We start from the raw sequence: 25,772 nt of genomic DNA on the forward strand, positions 1-25,772 counted from the left end.
TGGTAAAGACAGATGGATTGAAAGCGTGTGCACTCCCAGCCCAGTTCCTGTGTAGTTTTCATTTCTCGGGACGTCACGGGTGCTAACAGTTTGATTGTGGAGGAAGGGGAGTGGTTAATCCTTCTGTAAACGGTGCAGGCTCAGGGTACCTTCTGGTTGGGTCCTTCTTCGGCTTGTTCCTGTTGTTAAGCCTGGAGTTATTCGGGATTCATTTTAAGCCCCTTTCAAGTGGAGGACTTTGCAGTTGTGTGTACATACCGTGCGGGGCTATGTGAGGAGGAAGCCAGGCTGCCGGAGAGTTTGTCTGGATACGGTGACGACTGATGTTTAAAGCGCAGCCTCCCAAACGGCAGCTAATCACCCCGGGAGGCTGCAGTCTCCCTCCAGCTTGTGGGGCAGCAGAGCTGGGAGCTGGAGCAGAACGCCCCAGCGGGTCAGGCTTTCTCCTGCCCAGGCTGGCCTGGCCCGGGCCTCAGGAGCCCTGGTGTGTCTACGAAATGGGACCTTGCACTGCTCACCCCATTAGAGTTCAGGGAGGTCCAGGAATGAAGTGTGACTTCATTTCAGCGACTCAGGAGGTTTTCTGGCATTTCTGGAAGCCCTGCTCGCCTCTAGGACAGTGGTTCTCAACCTTCTGGCCCTTTAAATACAGTTCCTCATGTTGTGACCCCCAACCATAAAATTATTTTCGTTGCTACTTCATAACTGTAATGTTGCTACTGTTATGAATCATAATGTAAATATCTGATATTCAGGATGGTCTTAGGTGACCCCTGTGAAAGGGTCGTTCGACCCCCAAAGGGGCTGCGACCCACAGGTTGAGAACCACTGCTCTAGGATTTGTGAGGGAGGCCTTTGATGCCTGGATTGTGGCCCAGGACCTGCTTGAGACCCGGAGAGCTGACAGCATAGCATGAGGCGTGCGTGAGCCCAGTGTTAACTCCCTTCAATTCATGGTCATAGGCGTAGGTGACAGATGAATGAGATCTTTCCTACAGTTCTCCACACGTGAGTGATAAGCTGGGCTGCTGGGTCCATCGTTTTCTCTTTATGGCTTCAACACCATGTTCCTCGGACTGTGAGCTGCCATCTACTCGGGTTCTGCCCCCACAGACTTTTTCAGAATATTTTTGTGACAAGGCTTTTATACTGAGGTAGTTGTCTTAGGAACTTTACATTGAAGAACTTGGGATGTCAGTTACTCCCATGGTATGAATCAAGGTAAGGAAAGAAGTGTGTGTGTGTGTGTGTGTGTGTGTGTGTGTGTGTGTGTGTGTGTGTATGGGGAAAGAAGGGAGGGAGAGGGAAGAGGAGTGAACTCATGCAAGAGAGCATAAAATTGGTTTTAATTTTTTGGCTTTTTAACATCACTTAATGATAGCAATTAGTTTTCTGAGTTTTTAATTTAGACTAATTTCTCATGGTGATTACACGAGGCAGAAAAAATGTCAGAAACCTTTTTATAGTCCCAGTACATTCATGTTGGGTGAACACCTAAAATTCCCACCGGGTGGATTGAGGCCTTGCGTGGATTTCCGCAGAGCTCCCAGGCAGCCTCCCCGGCTCAGGTCTGTGCCAGCAGCAGCAGCCTGCGTGGACCGTGTGTGCGCCACACGCCGGTGAGGGCAGGGCTGCTCTTCAGTGGGCGGCCGTGGAACACTGACGCTACAGCCAAACGTGACTCCTGTTGTTCCTTCTTTATTACACAAGCACATTATATATACTTACCCTGTACTCGGGTGGGGACTTAACTAAATTAATCACGTTTGTTGCTTCATCGAGGTCACTCTAAAGAGAGCAGGCTCTTTGGTTGTTTTGTCGCGCTGTGAGCATGTGGGGAGGAGGAACACGGTGGCTCCTTGCTCTGCCCTGCTCTGTGCTGAGGGCCAGCACAGTTCCCACCATTTCACCCATCAGTGCAGCTGGTGAAAGGCAGATATTTACTGTGAAAATAGATTGGCCCCGAAGACTCGGCCAGAAGGGCGCCACGGACCCCCGTCCAGGGCCCTGGGACAAGTCAAAGGGGACAAAGTGGGACATTGAAAAGCCCCGGCCGTTGCTGCCAGCATGCTGGCGGGGTAGTTTTCACGCCTGTGGCTGGGGAGTCTGGGGGCTGCTGTTGATGGTGTGACACCTCCACCTGGTTCTGTGCATGCTGCCAGGGATGGCCCATCCAGTGCTCGCTAAGAACCTTTGCTGCAATAGTTGCGAGGCAGCAGCGTGTGTGGTCGGTTAACACATTGTCTGCGGGAAACGTGTTTACACGTTTTACGTATTTATACGTTCTACCAGTGTAGTAGAGCGCGGGACACGTATTAATACGTTTTTTATAGACTAGCGGTAGAATGCGGGTAACGTATAAATACGTAAACTAAAGTTATCGTAATTTTACTGAACGTTGCCATTTGCGCAAAAAATTAGCAAAAATGGCCCGCGCCACCTGTTAGCGCGCGATAAAAACTACCCGCAAACGAATTAACACACAAAGGTGGTTTTTCTCCTAAAGAGGAGACAGGACAGGAAACCGTGAATACAAGATCAAGTTTTAAAGGTTTTCAGAGTTGGACCCTGTCCCCAGTCATCATTGCTCTGACGCATGCATAGCCAGTCTGTTCTTCTATGACAAGGGAGGTGAGAGCGTCTGATTCCCTGGGTAAGACCTGAGCTCTTTCTGAATCGATTCCGTATCCTTCCATGCCTCTCCCTACCCCCTCGCAGTGCGGACCCGCAGCCAGGCTGTGGGTGGAGGGGGCGCCCCTCCCTTCAGTTTCCCTCCCAGTCCAGGAGGAAGGCAGCAGAGCCGGCGCCGCCCCGCGGGACTCTGCCCAGGAGAAGTGGCAAGAGGCGCATGGCTTGAGCGTGTGTTTCCTTTCTCTCTAGTGAAGAAGTCTGCAAGCGAGGCTTCACGGTGATCGTGGACATGCGCGGGTCCAAGTGGGACTCCATCAAGCCTCTGCTGAAGATCCTGCAGGAGTCCTTCCCCTGCTGCATCCACGTCGCACTGATCATCAAGCCGGACAACTTCTGGCAGAAACAGAGGACTAATTTTGGCAGCTCTAAGTTTGAATTTGAGGTAACTTCCGTGTGTGGCCAGCCCAGCTATAACCACACCTATGGTTTAATGAAAAAAAAAAACAACACCAAAAAAAACCCAGATTTTTTCCCCCTCCTCATTGTGGGCTGGTATTAGATTTTTTAAAGCCACATGTTAGAGGGAACTGCATATCTTATGTACATATGTGAAATTAGTTATGGCATGAAGTAACAAAAGTGGGCTCATTTATCGTGTCATCCTAGTGGGTCGCTTACCCAAGGTGGGTTTGGGTGGCTCGGAAGGACGCTGTCTTGCAGACAGTGTGTACAGCATGAATTTGTTTTCCTTCTGCCATCACCACTCCTTCAGTTTCCAAGGCTCTGACAAGGCTTTGGTGCGGCAGTTTAATGAGCTGATTGTCGGAAGAAAGTGTCTGGCCAGCTTGAAACTGGATTCATGCCGTACATATTCTGTAATAAAATTTGAAAATTTTCTAATAATATATTATAATAACTTTTGGTTCAATAGATTGCTTCTTCTAGCAACTTTTCCCTAAACATTAGGGTTCAGTGATTATATTCATGTATTTTAAGGTAAACAGTGTGGGGGTGCAAAAAATAATTTTTACCCCGCCATTCTACGTTTTCCGGCTGGTCTAATAATCTAATTAACAGGAGACAGGACTACAAGAAAATGTCCAGAATGTACTCTGGATGTATATGCAGGAGTGCCGTGAGGCTATGAGGCCTGCAGACGCATTGGGCAGTTGAGGTTTATATGCCATTCTGGACAAAGAAGCGGGAGGCAGGGGTCTGGGATGCCAAAGGAAAAGCAGGTGGTTTGCAGGTCGCTGAGAAAGAGCAAACATGTAAAGAGTTCTTGCTGGGCCCCCCAGAACCAGTGGGACGCAGAGGGGAGTCCAACAAGCAGCTCTGCCAGCCTCCTCCCCTCCCGGTAGTCTATATCCTGGCGCCAGGTGATGCTCTCTTCCTTCAAGCAGCTTTTTCTCTCTGAAACAAGTAAAGGGTCAGCATTTCTTTCTGAGCTTATTGTTTCCTAATAACCAGCTTAAAATCAATGTCCCAAAGGCATATTTTGAGGCAGCAAAACTTTGGTCCCCCTCAGCAGCAATAATGGTATTAAACACATCACCCAGTATTAATCCTCAAGCCTTATGTGACATGTTACCCTTTTCAAAGTGTTGTTACTTCCATTTTTAAATCTCTTTCCCTGGAACTGATTTTCCATCTGAAATCAGAATTTACTTTTGATTTGAAGTTGTGTTCAAGAGATTTAGGTGAAACATGAAACCAGTAAGCCTTTATCTTCATATACAATTAGAAGTGATTTTGGAGGATGATTTATTGGGTCTTACTATTTTCTTGATGTCAAATTTAAAGTGTGTTGCATTTACTGATACATGTTTTAAGCAGACGAATGGTTTGGCAAAATAATGCACGCATGGTTTTGCTAGTTGAAATTTGATCTGTCCCTTGGCCTTCGAGGTTACCTAGACCGGTTTTTCCATTGAACTTGTTTGCCTCCAGGGACATTATTAAAAGTCCAGGCAGATGAGACGGGAGTGAACTGCAGTCACATGGCAGCAGAAGTGCTTGCTAAGGAGCAGCCCCTCTTTGTAGCTTGGCTGCCTTCACGGTTTCTTATGCCAAACGGCACCGAGGTCCAGGCGTAAGTTTCTCTAAGGCTGGAGGTGCCAGGTGGGACTCCACCCGCCTTTTTTTTTTCTCTTTCCTCTTTTGGTTCTAGGCCATGGATCTTCCTCCTTTACCTTTGTCTTTGCATTTAATCACCCCGCCCTCTGATGCTTTCCTTGAAGCATAATTCTTACCTAATCCTGCAGCAGGTCTGACAGGTAGGGTGAGGCCAGGATTTCCTGTTTAGGTTGTAATTGACTAAAAATGTATCACAGTGCAACACTTGTACTGCTCAGAATCTAGCGAAGAAACCTTCTGTCTTTACCTTTGTGAAAAGAGCTCCTGCCAGCTTTCTGGCTAACCCTTGTATTTTTTCTACATTTTAAAAAGCCATTCATGTCCTCTGAGGTGTTACCTGACGGGAGGTGGAGTTTAGGAAGGGGAATGGTGAGGGTGGTCTGGTTGGAGCAGCGCTGGTCCGTCCCTTAACAAGCAGCCCCCACACAAGTGTCCTTAGTGGGAGGTGGTGCTCCAGAGGGATTTTGGGGCCCACCAACAGGATGCGAGCGTGACTGCGGAGAGACGGAAGCCTGGGCAGAGTTCTCTGCTGGGAGTGAGATGGTGGACGGGTGTGGATGAGGAAGGCTGCCTTGCCAAAAGGGAAATGTCAGACGTGCTCTGTTCTTGGCAGTTTGACACATTTCCTGGTTAATGTGCCTAAAATCGAGGGTTAGTGTCCACATTCTTGGAAAGAAATCTAATATCTTTTTAAAAAAATATATTTTATTGATTTTTTACAGAGAGGAAGGAAGAGGAATAGAGAGTTAGAAACATCAATGAGAGAGAAACATCGATCAGCTGCCTCCTGCACACCCCCTACTGGGGATGTGCCCGCAACCAAGGTACATGCCCTTTACCAGAATCGAATCTGGGACTCTTCAGTCTGCAGGCCGACGCTCTAGCCACTGAGCCAAACTGGTCAGGGCGAAATCTAATAATTTTAGCTCTCATGAAATACGTATAAGTCTAAAATTTTAGATATTCCAAGTAACATACATGTGCTGCTCTAATGGGTTTATTTTCACCAACTATACTATAGGGCTTCATTTACTTATATTTATGGGGCTAGAACAAGGTATGTTATGTTTTCTATAAATAGATGACCTGCTTTAAGTTTGAAGATCTGGGCCTAAACTGCTTTATGCTAACTAAGACCATACAGAATTGGTTCATCTTCTCATACCTGTTTTTTTCCCCTAAGACAAACATGGTCTCTTTAGAAGGCCTTACCAAAGTCGTCGACCCTTCTCAGCTAACTCCCGAGTTTGACGGCTGCTTGGAGTACAACCATGAGGAATGGATTGAAATCAGAGTTGCTTTTGAAGATTATATTAGCAACGCCACCCACATGCTGTCCCGGCTGGAGGAGCTTCAGGACATCCTGGCCAAGAAGGAGTTGCCTCAAGATTTGGAGGGGGCTCGGAACATGATCGAGGAGCATTCCCAGCTGAAGAAGAAGGTGATTAAGGCCCCCATCGAGGACTTGGACTTGGAGGGACAGAAGCTGCTCCAGAGGATCCAGAGCAGCGACAGCTTTCCCAAAAAGAACTCAGGGTCAGGCAACGCGGACCTGCAGAGCCTCTTACCCAAGGTGTCCGCCATGCTGGACCGGCTGCACTCCACGCGGCAGCATCTGCATCAGATGTGGCACGTGCGGAAGCTGAAGCTGGACCAGTGCTTTCAGCTGCGGCTGTTTGAACAGGATGCTGAGAAGGTAAAGGAGAAGGGAGAGGGATGCTAAAAGGGGGTACACAGGGAAGCTTTCTGGATCGTTTGGTCTAGAGCAGCGGTTCTCAACCTGTGGGTCGCGATCCCTTTGGCGTCCGAACAACCCTTTCACAGGGGTCACCTAAGACCATCCTGCATGTCAGATATTTACATTACGATTCATAACAGAAGCTACATTACAGTTATGAAGTATGAACGAAAATAATTTTATGGTTGGGTCACAACATGAGGAACTGTATTTAAAGGGCCAGAAGGTTGAGAACCACTGGTCTAGAGAAAGGGCTGTGGCAGAGTAAGTGACTCTCATGGTGTCGGTTAGAGACTAGAGATGGAGAGTGTCAGTTCTGGGACCGCCCCTAAATCTGCTTCCCATGGTCATTCCCTGTGCAGTGCAGTGCTATTTTAGAAACTTTGAGTTGTTAATTACTGATAGTTTCGAATGCCTGTAAGATAGACAAGAATGATATCTTTGGCTAAAAGAGTGAATGTTTTATAGCATTATATTATTGAAAGCAATAGTTATGTACAGGGTGTCCCCAAAAATGTATATACACTTTAACAGCTTATAGCTCAATTTTGAAAATTAAATGTATTTTAATAAACACTGCCTTATAATTACTCAAAGTGTGTGTATACATTTTTGAGGGGACACCCTATATGTATGTCATTTGCTAACTTCTGCTCTTCTACACATACAAAGCCATACAGTACACCATTCCGATCTATTTTTAAAAAGGGTGAATAATTAGTTTACATTAATAGTTTCTGGGAAATATAGGCAATAATAATTTATGGTCTCATATCTTATTCTTGTGCTCCAGATAAACCAACTACTCAGCGAGAATTCTTGCCAGTTACCGGCTAACTCAGTCTTAGCCATGGGAAAGCAGTGCACTTCTTTATGGGAATGTGGTGCAAGCCATGGGTGTGGGTGAATTGGTCACTCTTCATTTGATCTTATGGACTGTTTTTCATGGACAGTTTTGTAAAGTAAAACAAACAAACAAATAAAAAAACTACATTAGAAATAAAGGACCTTTTGAAAGGTGACCCTCCAGTACTGTTCTTTGGTAAGCTTTTCACATACCTGTCAGTGCATTTAGGTTTTAGGTGCTGCTTTGTCAAAGACACTGGAGAATCTTCCTTCTAATTATTAAAAAAAACCACAAAACAGGTGGCCATCTCGGATTCTGCTTCAAGGCACAGTGTCAGTGCTAACTGATAGGCGTTTATCCTATATAATAAAAGGGTAATATGCAAATGGACCGAACTGAGGAATGACCAGTCGCTATGATGCACACTGACCACCAGAGGGGCAGACGCTCAATGCAGGAGCTGCACCTTGGTGGTCAATGCGCTTTCACAGGGGGAGTGCCGCTTAGCCAGAAGCTGGGCTGACGGCTGGCCAAGTGCAGTGGCCCACCTCCGCGGCAGCACTAAGGATGTCCGACTGTGGGGAGCAGGCCTAAGCCGTCAGTCGGACATCCCCTGAAGGGAAGGGGGCCCCCCATCTATGCACGAATGTCGTGCACCAGGCCTCTAGTTTTTCTTTAAATGCTTTCCTTGTGAACAATGTAGTCTACATCCTTGTCCAGGTAGTCTCTCCATTGAACCTTAAGAGATATGTCTTTGTTCAATCTTTTCCCAATCCTTTTTATTTTCACAGTAAATTTTATTGTTTGCATTTGCCCAGGTTTTTTGTTGTTGTTGTTGTTGTTTTTTACTTCTTGCATTCAAGAACATTATCTTATAGTCTTTGGCATTGCTATCACCAAAACCCACCCAGAGATGATAAATCCCTAATAACTAACAGGTCTTTAGTTGAAGAGTAGTTTGGGGTCATTAAGTAGTTCAGTATAGCTTGGGGGCTGGGTTGAGAGTCAAAAGATGAGTTTGTCATTAGCCTGGGGACTTGAATATCTTTGCTCCATCCATCCTCATCTGTCAAAGGAACCATCTGTTAGATAAGATTTTCTTACAGGTCCTGCAGGTTCAGAACTGTGCTAACTTCTGAGACGTCAAGAATCCTGGACCCAAATGCTGAGAGGTTATCGAGGAAGAATGTTGCCTCTTCTGCGTTTGGCCCTATTCCCGGGTTCGTGTCAGTTCATTTCTTTTTCCTGGAGTGACTCAGGTTGTCTTTTTCGTTCTGGTAGATGTTTGACTGGATCACACACAACAAGGGCCTGTTTCTGAACAGCTACACTGAGATTGGGACCAGCCACCCTCACGCTATGGAGCTTCAGACGCAGCACAACCACTTTGCTATGAACTGTATGGTAAGACTGTCGGGATAGTTTTATTGTGTGAGGGAAGGGATTTTAGGGAACAGGACACACACAGATCACATCCCAGCATGCAGCTAAGAGGCCATGTGGGCTTTCAGAGTTTCTGATTTGATGATAGCAGCTGACCTCCAAGTGTCCAGTTCTCAGTGCTCACAGTGTCCAAGTAGCTTGTTTTCAGTTTTCAACAAACAAAAATGTAAACAAGCAAACCAACTAACCAGTGAAACTTGCACCAGCTACGTGGCCAGTTCCCCATGGATGGTTTTGATGCCCATTCCTGTGCTCCGCCCCTTGGAGCTGCAGGTTGCTGGGTGCCACCGTGTTCCCTTATCTGCGCCAGAAGTAATGGGGATGTGGAGAAGGCACTCTGCGCAGACCAGCACTCTGTGAGCACAGTCTGTTTAAGGACATGAAAGTGATTCAGGAAACTATGGGTTCGAGGGGCAATGGTACCCACAGTGGGTCCCACAGCAGAGCCGTCCACATGGACAGCTCTTGTCAGGATTCTAACAGAGGGCATCTCCTTGAACTGTTCCTCCTTAAGGGGACAGAGAAAGTAAAAATGAGCAAATGTCATTACCTGGCACTAGAGATAGAGCATGCGTATGCGAAGGGGCCAGGGACTTAAAGGACGCTAGTTATAAGCGTTAATGCCACAGGAGCCAGGGAAGCCAGTTCCCTGCTGACTGTGGCCTTGACTGAGTGTCACAAGCTCACAAAGTGCCCTCCCTCCCTGACACTGTCAACACCTCTCTGTTAGCTGAGTCTAGCTTGCACGCGCAGCCCAGAAAAGTAATTCAGAGGCTGCATGCAGTCTGTGGCTCGCTGATCCCGGGCATAGGCGACTCCTTCTAGTTAGGTTTGGGGCAGAAATGAGTAAAAGACTGTACGGGGGAAGAACGGACAAGTGGATACACTTTCTTGGGTGGGCTGCAGTCGAGGTAACAACCACAAGGCTCTTGCAGAGGTCTGGGTGCCAGGCCGTGAGAGACTGGCCCACAGGACCAGTGTGGGAAGGGAAGAAAAATGTGGAGAAGTTTGGACAGGGAAGGTTGTGAGATGTAGGGGCAAGATTGGGAGGAGCCATAGTTGTGTCTGTGATTTGGGGGGACTATAGAGAGCACAATGTTCTGATGCATCACAAAGCATCATAAGGATGTGAATACAACAGCCTGGGCTTTGTTGAAGGTGTGTATCCCCGCCCCAGCCTTGGCTGAAATGGGACTTCAAAGAAGATGGAAGGTGGAAAGGGAACTATCATAGCGAAAACTTGTTTTGCAAAAAGCGCAGTTTTTTTAAGCCTCGCTCCCTTATTTTTGCAGGACACTGGTGGACCTGAAGATAGGAATCTCAGCAGAGTAGAAAAGCTTGATTTAAAATTTGAACAAAGCATTGTTCTGTGTCCCAATTCATATTCCTTGGAGAAAGTGCATCCATTTAGAGAATATTTTCAGTTGGCACAAAAAAGAAGACTTGGATTTATGGAGAAAGGAGAGCTTGTTTTCACACAAATAGCCTTGGGTGGCTACGGACATATTTAGTGGTTTCTGGGTCCTAGTTAGAAGCGGAACGGTTGGGGTCCTGCAGTTCTGGGTGACTGCTCGTCAGGCGGCTTGCCATCTGGACCCTTGTCAGGACCAGGAGCCAGGAAGTGAGTAATAGAGTATTTGTGTGCACACACTTGTGCTTTTGACTGCTCTGGCCTAACAAGATGCCTTTCAGCCCGTTGATGTGTAATTTTGCAGCCTGACAAACAGAAAGGGGAACCAAAACGCAGAGCCCATGGAAATCCAGACAGCAAATAGGTATACCATTCTACACCAGGTGACTCTGCTGTTAAGAATATCACTTTTAAGCGAATAGGCCGTGTTTCGGGAAATTCTATGCATGTGTTTTAAAGGAAGCCTCCTGTTTGCCTTCCGCTAAGGAGCCCTCTCTTTCTGCCCCTTCCCCAGAACGTGTACGTCAACATAAACCGGATCATGTCGGTCGCCAATCGCTTGGTGGAGTCCGGCCACTACGCCTCTCAGCAGATCAAGCAGATCGCCAACCAGCTGGAGCAGGAGTGGAAGGCGTTCGCCGCGGCTCTGGACGAGCGCAGCACCCTGCTGGACATGTCCTCCATTTTCCACCAGAAGGCTGAGAAGGTCAGTGCCCGTCACGGGGTGGGACCGCCCGCTGCCTCCCTGGGACCTCCCCCCTGCGGCCAGATCCTTGGGGGGCTTTGTGTGGCACCGAATCACCTGAGCTCTGCCAACGGTCAGCTGGCTTACCCCTCGCTGTGCAACCTGAGGCAGGTGGTTTAGCCTCCTGTTCCTTCGTTTCTCACTTGTAAAGTGGAAATCAAAGTTGGCTTGAGAGGAGTTTTACTGTGAAAATGAGATGATTCATATTAGGTGCCCTGCAGAGCGCCTGGCATACGGTGGGTACTAACAAGTGGTAGTGCTGTTCTTTACCCCTCTCCTCCTCCTTTTCTCCCTCTCCTCGTTATCACTGCAAGACTCTAATTAGGATGCTGTGGCAGCAGGTAACAGAATGCCTGGCTGTCTGGCTTAAACATCAGGGCTTTGCTTTCCTCCCAAAACAAGAAGTGACAAAGTATAGGCAGTTCTAGCCAGACCCGATGCCAGGGCTGGGCGCTCGACCTTGCGCTCATGGTCACAGGATGTAGGCCACAGCTCCCAGCACCAGCCCTCCACTTGGTGTCCGGGGAGTGCAGGGCTGGCAGTGCGTGTCGTCGCCCATCACTTTGATCAGGGAAACGTTACTGTCAGGAGATCCCTCCGCCCAGTGCTTTCCGAAGTCCAGGACTGGGTGCGGGGAGGGGAGAGGGGGGACCCAGCTTCTTAGCTCCACTGCTGTAGGCAGGCCCTGCCAGCAAGGGCTGGGTGGACATGGCTTTGGGGCAGGCAGCTTTCAGTGTCGATCACGATTTTTAATGATTTGCATGGATTCTAACACATTGGCTTCTTTGGCTGATGTGCTCGTCGAAATATCTTACTTAAGAGGTAATCTGTAAGGTGTGCCTGTACCACTCCCCACACCTCCACAATCCTTTCCGCAAACAAACTGGCTGGAGCAAGCAGCTGTGGAGGCAGCAAAAGGAAAGCGATGCGTTCCTGACCGAGACGTCAGCGGGGAAGGTGTGCTGGACAGTGACCTTCCTTCGCAGGTGTTGACAGCACAGGAACCTGTGGCCACCGGGAAGGCAGATGGGGAAGAGGCAAACGGTTGCCTTATTTTAAAGGGAAAATACTGATAGAGCTTTTTTTGGGAAAACTGTATTTATAGGGATTTGCACTGATGACTATAAGAAGGAAATAGTATCTCTTTAATCTAGAAGTGGTCTCTGTTGAGGAATGAAGTCAGTTGAGGTAAAATCGAGGCCCCAGCTTGCCTAGCTTTGGGCAAGGCAGCTAGAATGTTGCACAGGATACTAATTAGTAGTGATCTCAACTGTAGAGACCTTTAAAATGTGAAGCAAGAGAGGAAACGGTGGAAAAAACCTTGATCACCTCATGTGAAAGCCAAGCTGTAAAAAGGAACTTTCAGGTTTCGGTAGGAAGATTTTTCTGCTTATTAATATGCATTTAACTAGTTTTATGATTAAAGAATAAGTAAAGGCCCCTCCCCACAAAAGTAGCTCTTTTAAAGTAATAGGAACCCCCTTCAGGATCAGCTAGCAGTGTCTGCAGGGCTCTGACCCGCTCCGGTCCCTGTCATTGTGCTGTTCGCTGGGCATTATTGTGGGTGGGCAGATGAGCTGTGTGCTGCCCACCTACGTGTCAGCTGGAGTGGGAACCTAGCATGAGGTGCAGCAACCCTTGGAACTGGGGCTGGGATGTAAATCGGTGGTGGGCGCCCAGAAGGTATGTCAAGATGCTGTGAATAAATTGGAAGCAGCACAAGCCGTCTGGGTGAATGGCAGGGAGTCCGAAGCATAATAACACATAAGGAAAATCTCTTTCATAAACATAGTGGGATTCAGACTTGTAAATACACCCGGAAGATTACTTGCTGCTCTGACCTGCCTGAAAATAATCTAGAAGTGTGAGCGCCATGGGGCATTTTCCTCTGCAATGTTTTATTATTAAACATTTCATCCTTGTAGCAAAGTTGAAAGAGACTGGAGTGTTTTTCCTTGGATAAAATGAGTGGCTGTCAGTTATGGATTTGAAGGAAACTAAACTAGGTGAATATATTGAACAGAATTTCTTGGTATCCTGCATAAACAATAGCAATGCTTGAGGTCTCCATGCAGATCAAGTGGCCCGAGAAGAAGTTAAATCCGAGCGTAGGGACGGAGTGGCAGGTGAGGCAGGGGCCGGCATTGTGGATGAACCTTGATGCTGTCCTCAGAAAGTATTTCCTTCTCTCAAGCGAAAATGCAGTGTGTATCTTCCCTTCCCCGAATAACAGTACGATTCTTGAAATTCTGATGCGGAGAAGGTCACATTTACTAACATGGCTTTCCTCTCCCAGGAGAGCAGTTCCAGGACTAGGCCAGCTTTGTCCCTTCTTTTTAAATGCTTTACCTTCCAGTGATGCTTAAGCTGTTTTCCTAACCTCAGTAGGGAAAGGACCAGAAACTTTGGACGTCACAGGCTAGAGGTCCATCATAGCCACCTCTCTGAACGCCATCAGAATTCTCATTAAGAATTTCAGTCTTTTCAGGGGAACGTGGGGCTCAAATATGCGACCCTGTGCGAGTGGTCAAATGACAGGAAGAGGCCTTCCCTCTCGGGACAGAGCTGCCAGGGAGGGACCGTGTGTGCCGAGCTCCCCGCCTCGCTCCTCTCTGTGGATGCTCTGGCGTTGGTATTGCTTGTGGGTTCATGAACATGAACCTAGGTGAGAATGATGTTTTGTAGATGTTCTGCTTTCCGAAGATGCCTGGGCCACTCTGTCTCATGTCCTCATCTCCAGGATATCAGTTTGTCAGTGTGGGGGCATGACCTCTCTGTCAGCACTTTCGCCAGCAGATGGCGCTGAGGGCTCCAGCCTTCACTTTCTGGTCATGTGTTAGAGCCACTGGACAGCCCCTTCCTATTAAAAGCTCCCAAGGCAAATTACATTTTTGTAACATAAAGGAATAAAGTGACTTGGTTTTACTACACCTTAAAATCTCCCATTTTTACTGTTAAATAATGTGATCTCGAGCCACACTGTCCGTATGTAGCCCAGTCAGCACATGTGGCTACGGAAGTTCCTTCACATTCACTAAAATATATTAACAAGGTAATTTGAAAGCTGAACGAAGTGGAATTCACTTCCTTAGTCACAGGATGCACAGTGCGGACGCTCAGGAGCACGTGGGCTTGTGGCCACTTTTACTGGACGGAGCAGTTACAGGGCTGTCACTGCAGACGCGCCTGTTAGTGCTGATGTGGCTGACCTTCCGAGGGACCCATAAGTCTGATCACCTTATTTATCTGTGACTTTAAGGGCCGCTGATCTGATAATAGCCAAAAAGAAATAACAGCTAATATTTGCATGGCTTTTTAAACTTCACAGCTTTTAACACAAAGCCTCATTTCCTCCTTAAGTCAGGCCAGTGAAGTACATGGGGCTGCTGTCCTTGTCCTTATGTTCTGTTTGGGGAGTGATTTGCCTGTGGTCTCAAAGCTTGGGCTTTCATTATTTGAAGTTTTCACTATGAAAATCTCTTAGTTCCTGAGATGACAGCACACGATTTCAGAAACAAGCTCTTAAAAGTTATAGGAGGAGCCTGGCCAGTGTGGCTCAGTGGTTGAATGTTGACCTATGAACCAGGAGGTCATGGTTGCAGCTTGATCCCCAGTAGGGATGTGCAGGAGGCAGCTGATCAATGATTCTCTCTCATCATTCATTGATGTTTCTATCTATCTATCACTCTTTCTCTCTTCCCCTCTGAAATCAATAAAAATATTTTAAAAAGAAATTATAAGTAAACTACTTTTACTATAGGCATATATAAAAGTTCTTGAATGTTTCTCTTTATTGGTTGCTTCAAAATTGGAGTTGACTATATTTTAGTTGTCATGTGGATACACTGACAAACTAGTCTGACACTTCTGCTTACTGTGAAGTGTTATATAACTAAAACTGTCCCTGTTACATAGGAGGCGCATTGCCTCTTGGGAATATGTTGTAACTCTGCTTTGTTTGGGGCATGCTGTAGTGACCCGTGTGCAGCAGCCATTAATTAGTGACTTAACCTGGTGATTTATTAATGATGCTGGTTAACCTCAGTCAACTCATAATTGAAAAAGGTTTATAATAACTTAATAATTGGTGTTAAATGCAATAATCAAAGAGGAGAGAGTGAAATGGAGATCAGGAATAGTTAGACTCATTCAACCTGACCTAATTGACATTTATAGAACACCCCACCCCAGAAATACTTAAAAATATGCCTAATGAGTCATGCCTGCATCTATGCAGAGCGGGAGCGGTAAAGTAAGTTATAACACTTCCATGGCCTTTGAGGATGTGAGGCGGGTGCCGCACAGGGGGGTGAGGAGATGCTCCCTGTGGGTGTGTTGGTTTAGTCATGTTTGAAGCCAACAGAAACCACCTGCTATTCGATGACACCTAATGCCTTATCATTGCTCTCAAGTCCTAAGATTTGCACACAGATATTTTTCTGAGCCAATACATAAATGATAAAGGGATTTTTATAAACAGTTGTTATTTGGATGGCTTGTCTATTTTAAGTTTCTAAAAAGTCCTAAGTACTTGGGAGGGCAGGTCAGTTACCCCATTTTAACTAGTCACCGTCGGCATCCCTGGTAAGCAGCAAGGCAGTGTAAATTAGGTGAAGCCCAGGGAAATGTGTTCATGTCTAGTTGGCTTAACTGAGTTAGCATCCCTAATTGGGCCTTCTGCCGGCTTGCCTTTGACACTCAACGTGATGCATGCTGAGAGGATCTCCCTAAGACATTTGGCAGTGGTTTCTCAGCTATTGATGACTTCTGGGGAAGTTGGGGTGGCCGCGGGGGAGGGGGGCAGGGGGTGGGGTCCTGAGGAGAGACCCAGGTGGCAGTCAGCAGCCTGGCTCTGCAGCCTATGACTGACACTCTTGTTTAACTTGCAAAGTGGGAGAGGCTGGCGTGATCCCCGCCTCCCTCAGCCCACCCTTAGGTTCTGCCACACAGCCTAGGAGTTTGGAGGCCTTCACTGGGTTGTCTTTTAATCCTGTGTGTATTTGCTTTTGAAAAGGTAGAAAAAATGGGCCTGTTGCTCTTTCTGATGTTAGGTAAATGATTTCAGATGTTCACCATTAGCATTTTAAATTTTTTAATTACAGTTGTCATTCAGTATTATTTTGTATTAGACAATCATATTCGTGACAAAGTGCTCCCCCCAAGGTCTCAAGTGCCCACCTGGCACCATGCATACTTATCACACAATTATTGACTATATTCCCTGTGCTGTGCTGTACATCCCCATGACTGTTGTGTAACTACCAATTTGTGCTTTTTTATCTCTTTACCTTTTTCACCTATTCCACAACACCCCCCTCGCCCCGCAGCCATCTGTTCTCTGTGTCTGTGAGTCTGTTTCAGTTTTGTTTTGTTTATTTTGCTCTTTAGATTTCATGTAAGTGAAAACATGATATTTGTCTGACTGATTTCATGTATCATAATACCCTCATACCCTCTTGGTTCATACTATCTCAAATGGTAAGACTTCATTCTTTTTTTGTGTCCAATATTCCCTTTTATATACAGGGTGGGGCAAAAATAGGTTTATAGTTATGGGTACACGAGAGACAGAGTTTATTCTTGAATTAGTATTTATAATTGTTGTATTGTTTTCCATACGAGCAACGGTAAACCTACTTTTGCCCACCCTCTGTGTACTGCAGCTTTTTTATCTGCTTTACTTCGGCTGCTTCCATATTAACATGGCAATTGATACAGGGGTACATATATTCTTTTGAATTGGTGTTTCGGGTTTCTTCAGATACATACCCAGAAGTGGAATGGCTGGGTCATAAGGCAGTTCCATTTTTAATTTTTTGAGGAACCTTCACACTGTTTTTCATGGTGATGACACCAATTTGCATTCCCACCAACAGTGCACTAGGGGTCCCTGTTCTCCACATCCTCACCAACACTGTTTGTTGATTGATTGGTGGTAGCCATTCTGACAAGTGTGAGGTGATATCTGTTGAGGTTTTAATTTGCATTTCTCTGATGATTAGTGATGCTGAGCATCTATTCGTATGTCTGTTGGCCAACTGTGTATCCTCTATGGAGAAATGTCTATTCAGGTCCTCTCCCAGTTTTTAATGGGATTTTTTTTAAAGCTGTTGAGTTGTATGAGGTCTTTATAAATTTTCAATTTTAACTTTCTCTCAAATGTGTCATTGGTGATTATCTTCTCCCATTCAGTAGGTTTTCTTTCTATTTTGTTGATAGTTTCCTTTGCTGCGCAAAACCTTTTTAGTTTGATGTAGTCCTGTTTGTTTAATTTTTGTTTGTTTGTTTCTTTTGCCTGAAGAGATATGTCAGAAAAAAATGTTGCTCAGAGAGACGTCAGGGATTGGCTGCTTGTGTTTCCTTCTAGGAGTTTTCCAGTTTCGAATCTTACATTTAAAGCCTTTAATCCATTTTGAGTTTATTCTTGTATGAGGTGTAAGAAGGGGGCTAAAGACAGTTGTTCAGTAAGTAGTGTTGGGAAAATTGGACAGATATATGCAAAGTAATGAAACCATTAGCAACTGAATGAAAGAGGAAAGCAGGAGGGCTGGATGGCTCTGGGAGAGTTGCACTGCTATCCTGCTGGGGCTGGAGGCTGACACAGCAGGGCAGTTAGAAATGTGAATTTAGCGTCGGGGTGGGAAGATTAACCGGCATGCCCAGAACAGCAATGCAGGGCAGAGCTGCTCAAGGTGCGCTCCTGGACCTGGCCCCAGAGTCCCCCGAGGTCATCATTTCAGGTGTAGGTGCCCGGGCCCAGCCCCCGCTCTGCCAGAACCTAAACCAGGGAATCCAGTTTGAGAACTCTAGGAATCCAGTTTGAGAACTCATGGGAGAGCCATTTGAGATGAAGATTCAACCAGGTTCTTAGAATGTCTCAACTACCCTTATTTCAAAACCACGTTAAAAAATAGCCACTTCTCACTATACATCGCCATTGATAGATATCATCTTTTTTTTAACCTTCCAAGTACATGAGCAACGTGGACTCGTGGTGCAAGGCCTGCGGAGAGGTGGACCTGCCCTCAGAGCTGCAGGACCTGGAGGACGCCATCCACCACCACCAGGGCATATACGAGCACATCACCCTGGCGTATTCTGAGGTAGGCGGGCCTCTCTACTACGTTTGCAAAACAACGTTATTTTTGTGTCATAGCACGAAGGCTAGGAAAAAAGGAAGTTCGGGCTGGCCTAAAAAAACCTTTTGATTTTTGAGTGAAACTTCAGTTTTATTGTAACTTTTGAACTTGAGTAGGGGGTGAAAGCTAGTAAGGAAAAGAGGGTGGTGGTGGTTGGCAGTGAGCAGACCTTTCACGGCCTATGACACTGTGGGTGTCCTTTAGAGGGCTCAGATTTTCATCTGCTAAGTCTCTGAAATCCCAGTCTTCTTGTCTCCACTTAACACATTGTTTGCGGGTAGTTTTTATCGCGCGCTAACAGGTGGCACGGGCCATTTTTGCTGATTTTTTGCGCAAATGGCAACGTTCAGTAAAATTACGATAACTTTAGTTTACGTATTTATACGTTACCCGCATTCTACCGCTAGTCTATAAAAAACGTATTAATACTTGTCCCGCGCTCTACTACACTGGTAGAACGTATAAATACGTTTCCCGCATACAATGTGGTATTCAGGAAACACGTGTTTGCATGCTCTTCAGACTTGTCAAACTCCAGTTAGCCTCCCTGAGTGAGCTTTCTAGAAAAGAGGCAAACCCGGTGCAGCCTCATGCTCTGCCTTGCAAAGCACACACTATTTTTTTCAAATCTGCAAAGCTGCTCGCTGTTGTAGAAATCTCAGGGTAGTGTTATTATTTTAGGGTAAATTATTTCATGTAATTACCCTGGTTTATTTCTGCCACCTTCCTCGGTGCCAGGCTTTGTTGTAAGGACTTTATATATTACTGCTCACAAGTCTGGGGCATGTACTGTATTATCCCTGCTGTTTCAAATGAGGAAACTAAGGCTTAGCGAGGAAGTGACAGGCCAAGAGCTGTAGGAGGTGGAGCTGGAACGTGAGCCCTGACAGGTCGGCTTCACCTTCTCAGCTGCCTTCTGTCATATCATGTTAGTGATGATGACAACTACAGGTGGTCAAGGCGTGTCACTTGTGGGTTGTTTTTTTATGTTTTTATTGATTTCAGAGAGAGGAAGGGAGAGGAAGAGAGAGATAGATTGCCTCCTGCACGCCCCCCCTCTGGGGGATGAGCCTGCATCCCAGGCATGTGCCTTGACTGGGAATCAAACCATGACCTCCTGGTGCATGGGACAATGCTCAACCCCTGAGCCACACTGTCCGGGCAGAGGGGGCACAGAGTAGATGTTTAGTAAATCTTTAAATCCAAGTCTTCCTTGATGTGAACCACATCCACTGTGCAAGTCGTGGGAAGAAACTGGCCTTTTGTTTTGAGTCTGGCACCTCCTGCTTCCCCAAGAGGCTGGCACTCTCCTGTCCTAGGCCCAGGTCTCCTGGCCCCGAGTGCCGAAGGAGGAATTAAAACGTTTGCTTGGAATGTGGTCAAACCTTCTTTCCCTGGAAGTTGATATCTACATGCTTGTTTCTCTTGCTCCTTTTGTGCCTAACAAGATCCCTTTATCTCTCAGCACTATTTTACGCTGTCCATGGAATTAAGAATAGTTACCTCGAGATATGCTTCTTAACTTTACATCCAGTGTTTACTAACTAGTTTGATTGTCTAGTTTTTTAGGCACTATAGCAATAAGTGGTAGCCTTTTTATAGTAAAAACGAGAATTGAACAGATCTGTAATTTTGTATTGCACTGATTCATGAAGATTTTGTATCAAATGCAATAAGTTCTTTCCCGCGTGTACTGTCTCTGTGCATCGTCTGATTTCGACCTGGAATATAGAAAGTGAATGGACTGTTATCCACCGTGGAAGGGGGTCTTCCAAGAAGCTGGTTTTGATTTCGGTCATAGGTTCCTGCCCCCGTGGGACTGAGGAGCTCACACACAAGGGGACCGGGTTGGCAGGAGCTGGGCTGCAGCCTTTGCCTGCGTGACCCGACCATGTCATGCTCTGGCCCAGCTGCTGGTTCAGCCTGTCTGTTGCCCTAGGTACTGCTAGCAAAGCACAGAGTTTTCTCACTGTTACCACTACATTCTATGAAAAAGGGCATCTTGACATGGGAACTGTGTTTACCTGTGGTGCCAATTCGTTAGATTTCAAGTTGGCACTAATAATTCAATGGCATGTAGACAGCTTCCCAAGCTGGGGTCTTAAACCACAGATTTAGTCTAAATACTTGTTTGCAGCTGCTCCATACACTCCAGGAGACAGTCATTTGAACCAGGTATATGGAAAGATTTTCTATCTCTCTCCCTCTCTGAAATAAGTAAAAATATATTTTTAAAAAGAGAAAAGTTTGCCCTTGATGAGCATTTTGTGAAGAGATATACTGATGTAACAGGTTCGGACTTCTCATGGCCTCCGCCCACATCCACTGTGGCTGTCTGACAATGGCACTTATTTCCATCACTCCTCTGTATTCACTAGGCAGCCTTTTCTGCATAAGAAAGAGCTTTATTCTCATGCATCCATTCATTCAGTATGGATTTATAAAATCTTTTTATATTCAATGGGCTATAATCCAGTACTCTATTTTAATGCCTAAATTGTCCACATTTGGCTAGCAGGAGTCCCTTTTTTGTGTTTATGATACATCCTTATCATTATTTGAGCATTACTTTCTGGCATACCAAGATGGTTCCCGACTCATCTTGTCCTTTCCCTGCATCGTCCCTGAGGTCAACCATCTCACCAAGAAGTTCTGGTTCCTGTGCTATTGTGTGGTATTTAGAAACTAGGATCTGGGTGCTTGCGAGGACTTGTCTACCTATGGGTGTCAGTGCTTCTAGGCCCTCTGAGCAGTTAGAGTCAGGAAACATGTATGTTAATGTCCATCCGTCCATCCATCTGTCCATCCATCCTTCCATCCATCCACACACATCCACAGCTACTGCCCCATCTACCTGTGTCTATCTCTACTTTAAAACTGCGTGTGTTTTTACTGGTGCTTCCATTTCTGATCCAATCCTCAGAGTCCTCTCCAGCTTTCCCCATCTGTTTATACGTTCCTCCCAGACAGCAGCGAAACCGGCTCCCTCAGAGTATGAACGCATTTGTTTACTCAGTGCATTTGCTCAACCTCCCAACCTTTCTGCCTGGCCTCTGTGAGCCCCTCACCCTGCCCACCCACTTCCTCAGAACGCCTGGCACCATGTCCTCCATGCCAGGAGGTGCGGGGAAGAAAGATGGGAAGGAAGGGCTGTCATGCTTTTTAAGTGTTTTTGTTTTGTTTTGTTTATTTCCTAAATTAGTGGTTTTCTAACTTGGGTGTTCTGGTTAAAAGTGCAGTTTCTCATAACACATACCCCCCTCTCCCCATGAATCTCCATGCTCAATGGCTCTTTTAGTGATTCAGCGACTGATGCAGATGCTTCACAGACCACACACTGAGACAGCCTTCCCTGTTCCAAAGGCGGTGGGTCTGCTCAGTGGACATCCATCCACGGGAAGCTTCCTTTGCCTGCTGTGGGTGCAGGGTCATTAAGAGTTGGAATTTTACAAGCAAGGCTTGCTCTTCCTTTTTCTTTTCTCTTGTCCTGTCCCTCCATCCCACAATTTTTCTCTTTCAACCGTGTCTATAGTTTTCAGTATCTGATGATAGTAAGTTTGCAGTGGGAAATCTTCCCCCCACTTTTTCCTCAGGACACAAACGCCTGCTTTTTTGTGTTTTAATTAGACCTGTCCCGCGTTGTTCCGTTTGTGTTTTAGCAACAGGAGAATACCTGTGCCTGGTAAACATCCCTTGCTGCAGCTTGCCAGGTTTGGGCTCATATCTGATGGAGTTGATCACAGGAGAGTGAAGCCATAGAAACGTCTGGGATAAGCTGTAGTTTTAGAAACGGCATAGAGAGTGGTTATTTTTAACATTTCATTTTAAGCAAGCAAACTCATCAACTACTTTCTCAACAAGCTGAATTCATACAAATGACTATCTCATATGCCCATGCCATCCTGGAAACCTGAACATCAAGCATGTGATTGTGAGGCGAGACTGTGGACAGAGTCCATGCACCTGCTGAAGGTCCCGGCCCTGCAGCGCGGCCGGCGGTTCCCGGAGGAGAAGGGTGAAGCGCCACATGCCTGGCCCGCTCCGATCCAGTGCGACTCCAGGGTTTAGTTTCTGCATCACTTTTCCTCAATTTAGCAAATACGCTGACCTGGTGCGCACTTCGGCAGGCTCCATGGCAGGGGCTGATTTGCTGCCTGCACAGCTGGCCAAGCTCCTTTTTGAAGGCCCTGGATACATGGTGATGTTGTGATTTGTGCTGTTGGCATGGGAGAAAACAGACAGTAAAGTGCGTCCCCTGGCTACTACGCTTACTGAGATCACGTGTCCACGGTTTGTGTGGAAGCTCGTCTGCCTCGCTCCAGAGGAACGCCAGGAAGCTGTTGATTCTGAGCCTCATTAAGTATTGCAGCATCGCTGGAGGTGTGCAGGTGCTGCCGTCAACCTTTGGCAGCACATCAGAGCCAACAGGCCGCATGGCAGTCTCTCTCCTTCCCCCAAACAACTTGCAAGGGCTTGAAATCCAGGAGCGGAAAAGGTCAAGCCCACGCGGAATCTACAGAACACACGTGTTCTCTGCGTGAATCTGACTTACTAACTGGGCTACCCCAGCAGTTTCTGGTCTCTGTCTTGTTTCAGTTTTTCCTTTCTGGTAATCCCAGGTAGAGGTATCAGAGTGAAACACAGTTAGAGTGACCTGGTTTTGAATAAGAAACTAATAATCTAAAAGAAATAGGACAGCCCTCCATAAGCTGATGTCTAAGAACTCATCTGGGAAAGAACCGTCTCAGAGGGGGGCCGAGAGCTCTGAAGGGGAGCAGCCTGCCTTCCCTCTCTCAGGCGGCCTTCCCGAGGCTGGGAGAAGACCTTGGCTTATGGGACCTTCCAGAAGGTCACTGGCCTGTGCTACTGGTAGGAGCTTCTTCGTGCAGCCCTGTTACGACAGGTTTGACCTCCTTACACAAAGGCGAAGTGTGCCCTTGTTTGGCTGAGGAGTGTCACTCTTAGCTACAAAATAAGCTTGAGAGTCACACGCTGACATCTTCATCACTCTTCCCGGCTCTGCTAAAACCGTTTTGGAGAATGTTTACCTAAGAGTTGGAAAGGTTAGTGGTGGCTGTGAAAGCATTTCCAGGCTTAGCGTGGAGGTCTGTGCACCGCAGGCCACAGCGAGCCAGCCCTGCAAGAGAGTCAAAACAGATGGTGTTGGTTTGGTCAATGCTCATAGTGCAATTCATTTCATGAAAGTTTTGAAGGACCACTGTTTCTTTATGACAGGCTTTGTCTAGTCATTTCTAACCAAGTCTTTATGTATTTTGTGTATTTTGCCTGTCTGGGTTATATCTCTGGAAGGATATTTCCTACACTTTTAAATATATATATATATATTTTTTAATTAATTTCAGAGAGAGGAAGGGAGAGGGAGTGGGAGAGAGAGAGAGAGAAACATCAGTGGTGAGAAAGAGAATCATTGATCGGCTATTTTCTGCACGCCCCCTCCTGGGGATTGAGTCCACAACCTGGGCTTGTGCCCTGATCAGGAATCAAACCCTGACCTCCTAGTTCACAGGTCAATGCTCAACCACTGAGCCACACTGGCCGGGCCATTTCCTACACTTTTAGATCTAAAACACTACATTTGGACCTGACTGACATATTCTAGGCCATAGTTGGGCTTTGGGTGGTGTTTCTGCAAACTTAAGCAATAATCTCCAAGTACTGTTCTCTTAGCTCAGAGCAACATTCTTATTGGCGCAAGTGAAGGATATTTCTGCCAGAGACTCTTAGCGCCAGTCTGATTTAATGGGAAACGCATTGAGCCAAGGACCAGAAACAAGGACAGGAAGTCTCTGTGAGGTTTGGCGGACTGATTTTAGGGTGACACAGGAATTCAAGCGAGAAATCTTAGGTGCGGTTGTAAATAGTCAAGAACCAGACTTTTGTTCTGTGTTTTAAATAGTTAAGTTTCCACTTAAATATTAGGAACAAACATACCTTTGATATGGCAAACTTGTAAACTTGAATCCCTTTCTTTCGCTTTAGTTAGTACTTCTGTTTTCTTAAGTCATTTAGGTATTTGAGCATATCAGTTCCTATCTTTATAAAATGTTAATCTTTGTAAAATGTAACTTCTGTGGCCATTCTAGCCCCCGAGCACTGTGTTCAACACAGAGCAGAACCTGAAACAGTGAGCCACTTCGATCTGTTCAAAAATTACACAAGATTAAGTGCTGCTTTTTGATAATAAAGATTGATTTTCTTTTTTGCAGCTACTGTCCCTTTGGGGGATAGGGTTTGACTACCTAAAGGCTAGAAACACATTTTTAGACAAAAGGTGTAACTTAAGCAAATTAATTCATCTGGTTCTATAGCTAAGAAATCAAAACTGTATCACATACCATAAACTTAGATGTGTTATTTGTTTTAGTACTTAAATTATATATGAATATGTTGGCTTCTATATACTTTTCAATCTCTTCTTTCAGTAATTTTCTGGTTACTCTGTGCCATTTAGAAATCTTTCTATAAAATAGGATATTAGTCTTCATAAAATTCTAGCATTTTCCCCCTACATACTACTGTTGTTCTTATAAAAACAAAGATATTTTGCTAACTATATGAAATCCTTTATGTGCTTGAAGAATACCTTTTAAGTTGACAAATCTATGGGGTAAAATAGGATTGCTTCTGAAAGGTTTTGGGGGAAATCGGTGCCTGAGCGTGCCTTCGACGTTGCAGGCCGTCTGGTCCTAGCGGATGCAGATGGTTTTGTTGCCCAGAGTCTTTCCTGCTACTTCTGCTGCCATCTCTGCTGCCATCTCTACCACTGAGTGACAGCCAGCAGTGGAACCAAGAGACACTTTAACCCCTGCTTCGGAATTCCTAGAAGGCAAAGCTTTGCTTAGTGAGTTGTCTTTTGTTTAGATATTTGTGTGTTCTGCACTCAGCCATTCCTCACCACCCCTCCTCCATGAGCAAGCGTGATGTTCTCAACCCAGTAATCGTGTCTGCTCTCAAGCTGTTACAAAGACACCCCCGCAATGGCAGTCATCGGAATCTTCTTGCTTAGATCACTCTTTCCCTCTCAGTGGTGGAATATTAATGGTGTCACATGGATATCTTTGGAGACTTGGTGAGGGCAGGAAGACCATCTTGTATTGCTGGTTTAAGGTCCAAAGCAAAGGCTTACGATAGAGGTTTGCCTTCTGCCCGTATAGAAGCCCCAAGGCTGGCATTCCAGGGCTGGTGTGGTGGTTCTGTTAGTAAGAGGCTCTCTGGACCCGTTTGCTTTTTGTTTTGCTCTTTTAGCAAGTTGGCTGTCATCCTGAAGGTTACCTCAAGGTCATGAATAGCTGCCGAAGCTCCAGCCATCTCCACCACGTTCTTGGCATCAGGGAGGAGGACGAGGAAGGGGAATGAGCATGCTCAGCCTCCTATTCAGCATTTTTCTGGGAGTCCCATTCAACATGCTTTACTTCTGTACATTGGCCACTTCTGTAATCAAGGCTGAGAAATATGGTTTTATAGCTGGGGTGTTGCTGTACCTGACCGTAGGGGTTTGGCTCTGGAGGAAGTGACTTTGAGGAGGCCTGTCCGGTTTCTGCCACACCTTCGGTTCAATGTCCATCTGACATGTTCACCAAAGCATGTTTAACAAATGGCTATGATGTCTGCTGAAATAAATGTATGCTAGTAATCTAGCTTTACATAAAGTTTATATATGT

At 46.1% G+C, this 25,772-nt stretch overlaps 1 protein-coding gene across 9 annotated transcripts in view; it reads left to right on the plus strand.

Moving 5' to 3' along the window:
* TRIO (trio Rho guanine nucleotide exchange factor) overlaps positions 1-25,772 on the plus strand; it is a 307,705-nt gene that overhangs the window by 119,049 nt on the left and 162,884 nt on the right. For all 9 annotated transcript variants that reach the window (XM_036309518.1, XM_036309520.1, XM_036309519.1 and 6 more), the window contains exons 4-8: positions 2,881-3,073; positions 5,951-6,463; positions 8,634-8,756; positions 10,721-10,912; positions 17,923-18,054. In XM_036309518.1, the coding sequence (XP_036165411.1) occupies positions 2,881-3,073; positions 5,951-6,463; positions 8,634-8,756; positions 10,721-10,912; positions 17,923-18,054 (1,153 nt within the window). The remainder of the gene's footprint in view (positions 1-2,880; positions 3,074-5,950; positions 6,464-8,633; positions 8,757-10,720; positions 10,913-17,922; positions 18,055-25,772) is intronic.

Source organism: Myotis myotis, unplaced genomic scaffold, assembly GCF_014108235.1.
Source record: "Myotis myotis isolate mMyoMyo1 unplaced genomic scaffold, mMyoMyo1.p scaffold_m19_p_5, whole genome shotgun sequence".
Taxonomy (NCBI): Eukaryota; Metazoa; Chordata; class Mammalia; order Chiroptera; family Vespertilionidae; genus Myotis; species Myotis myotis.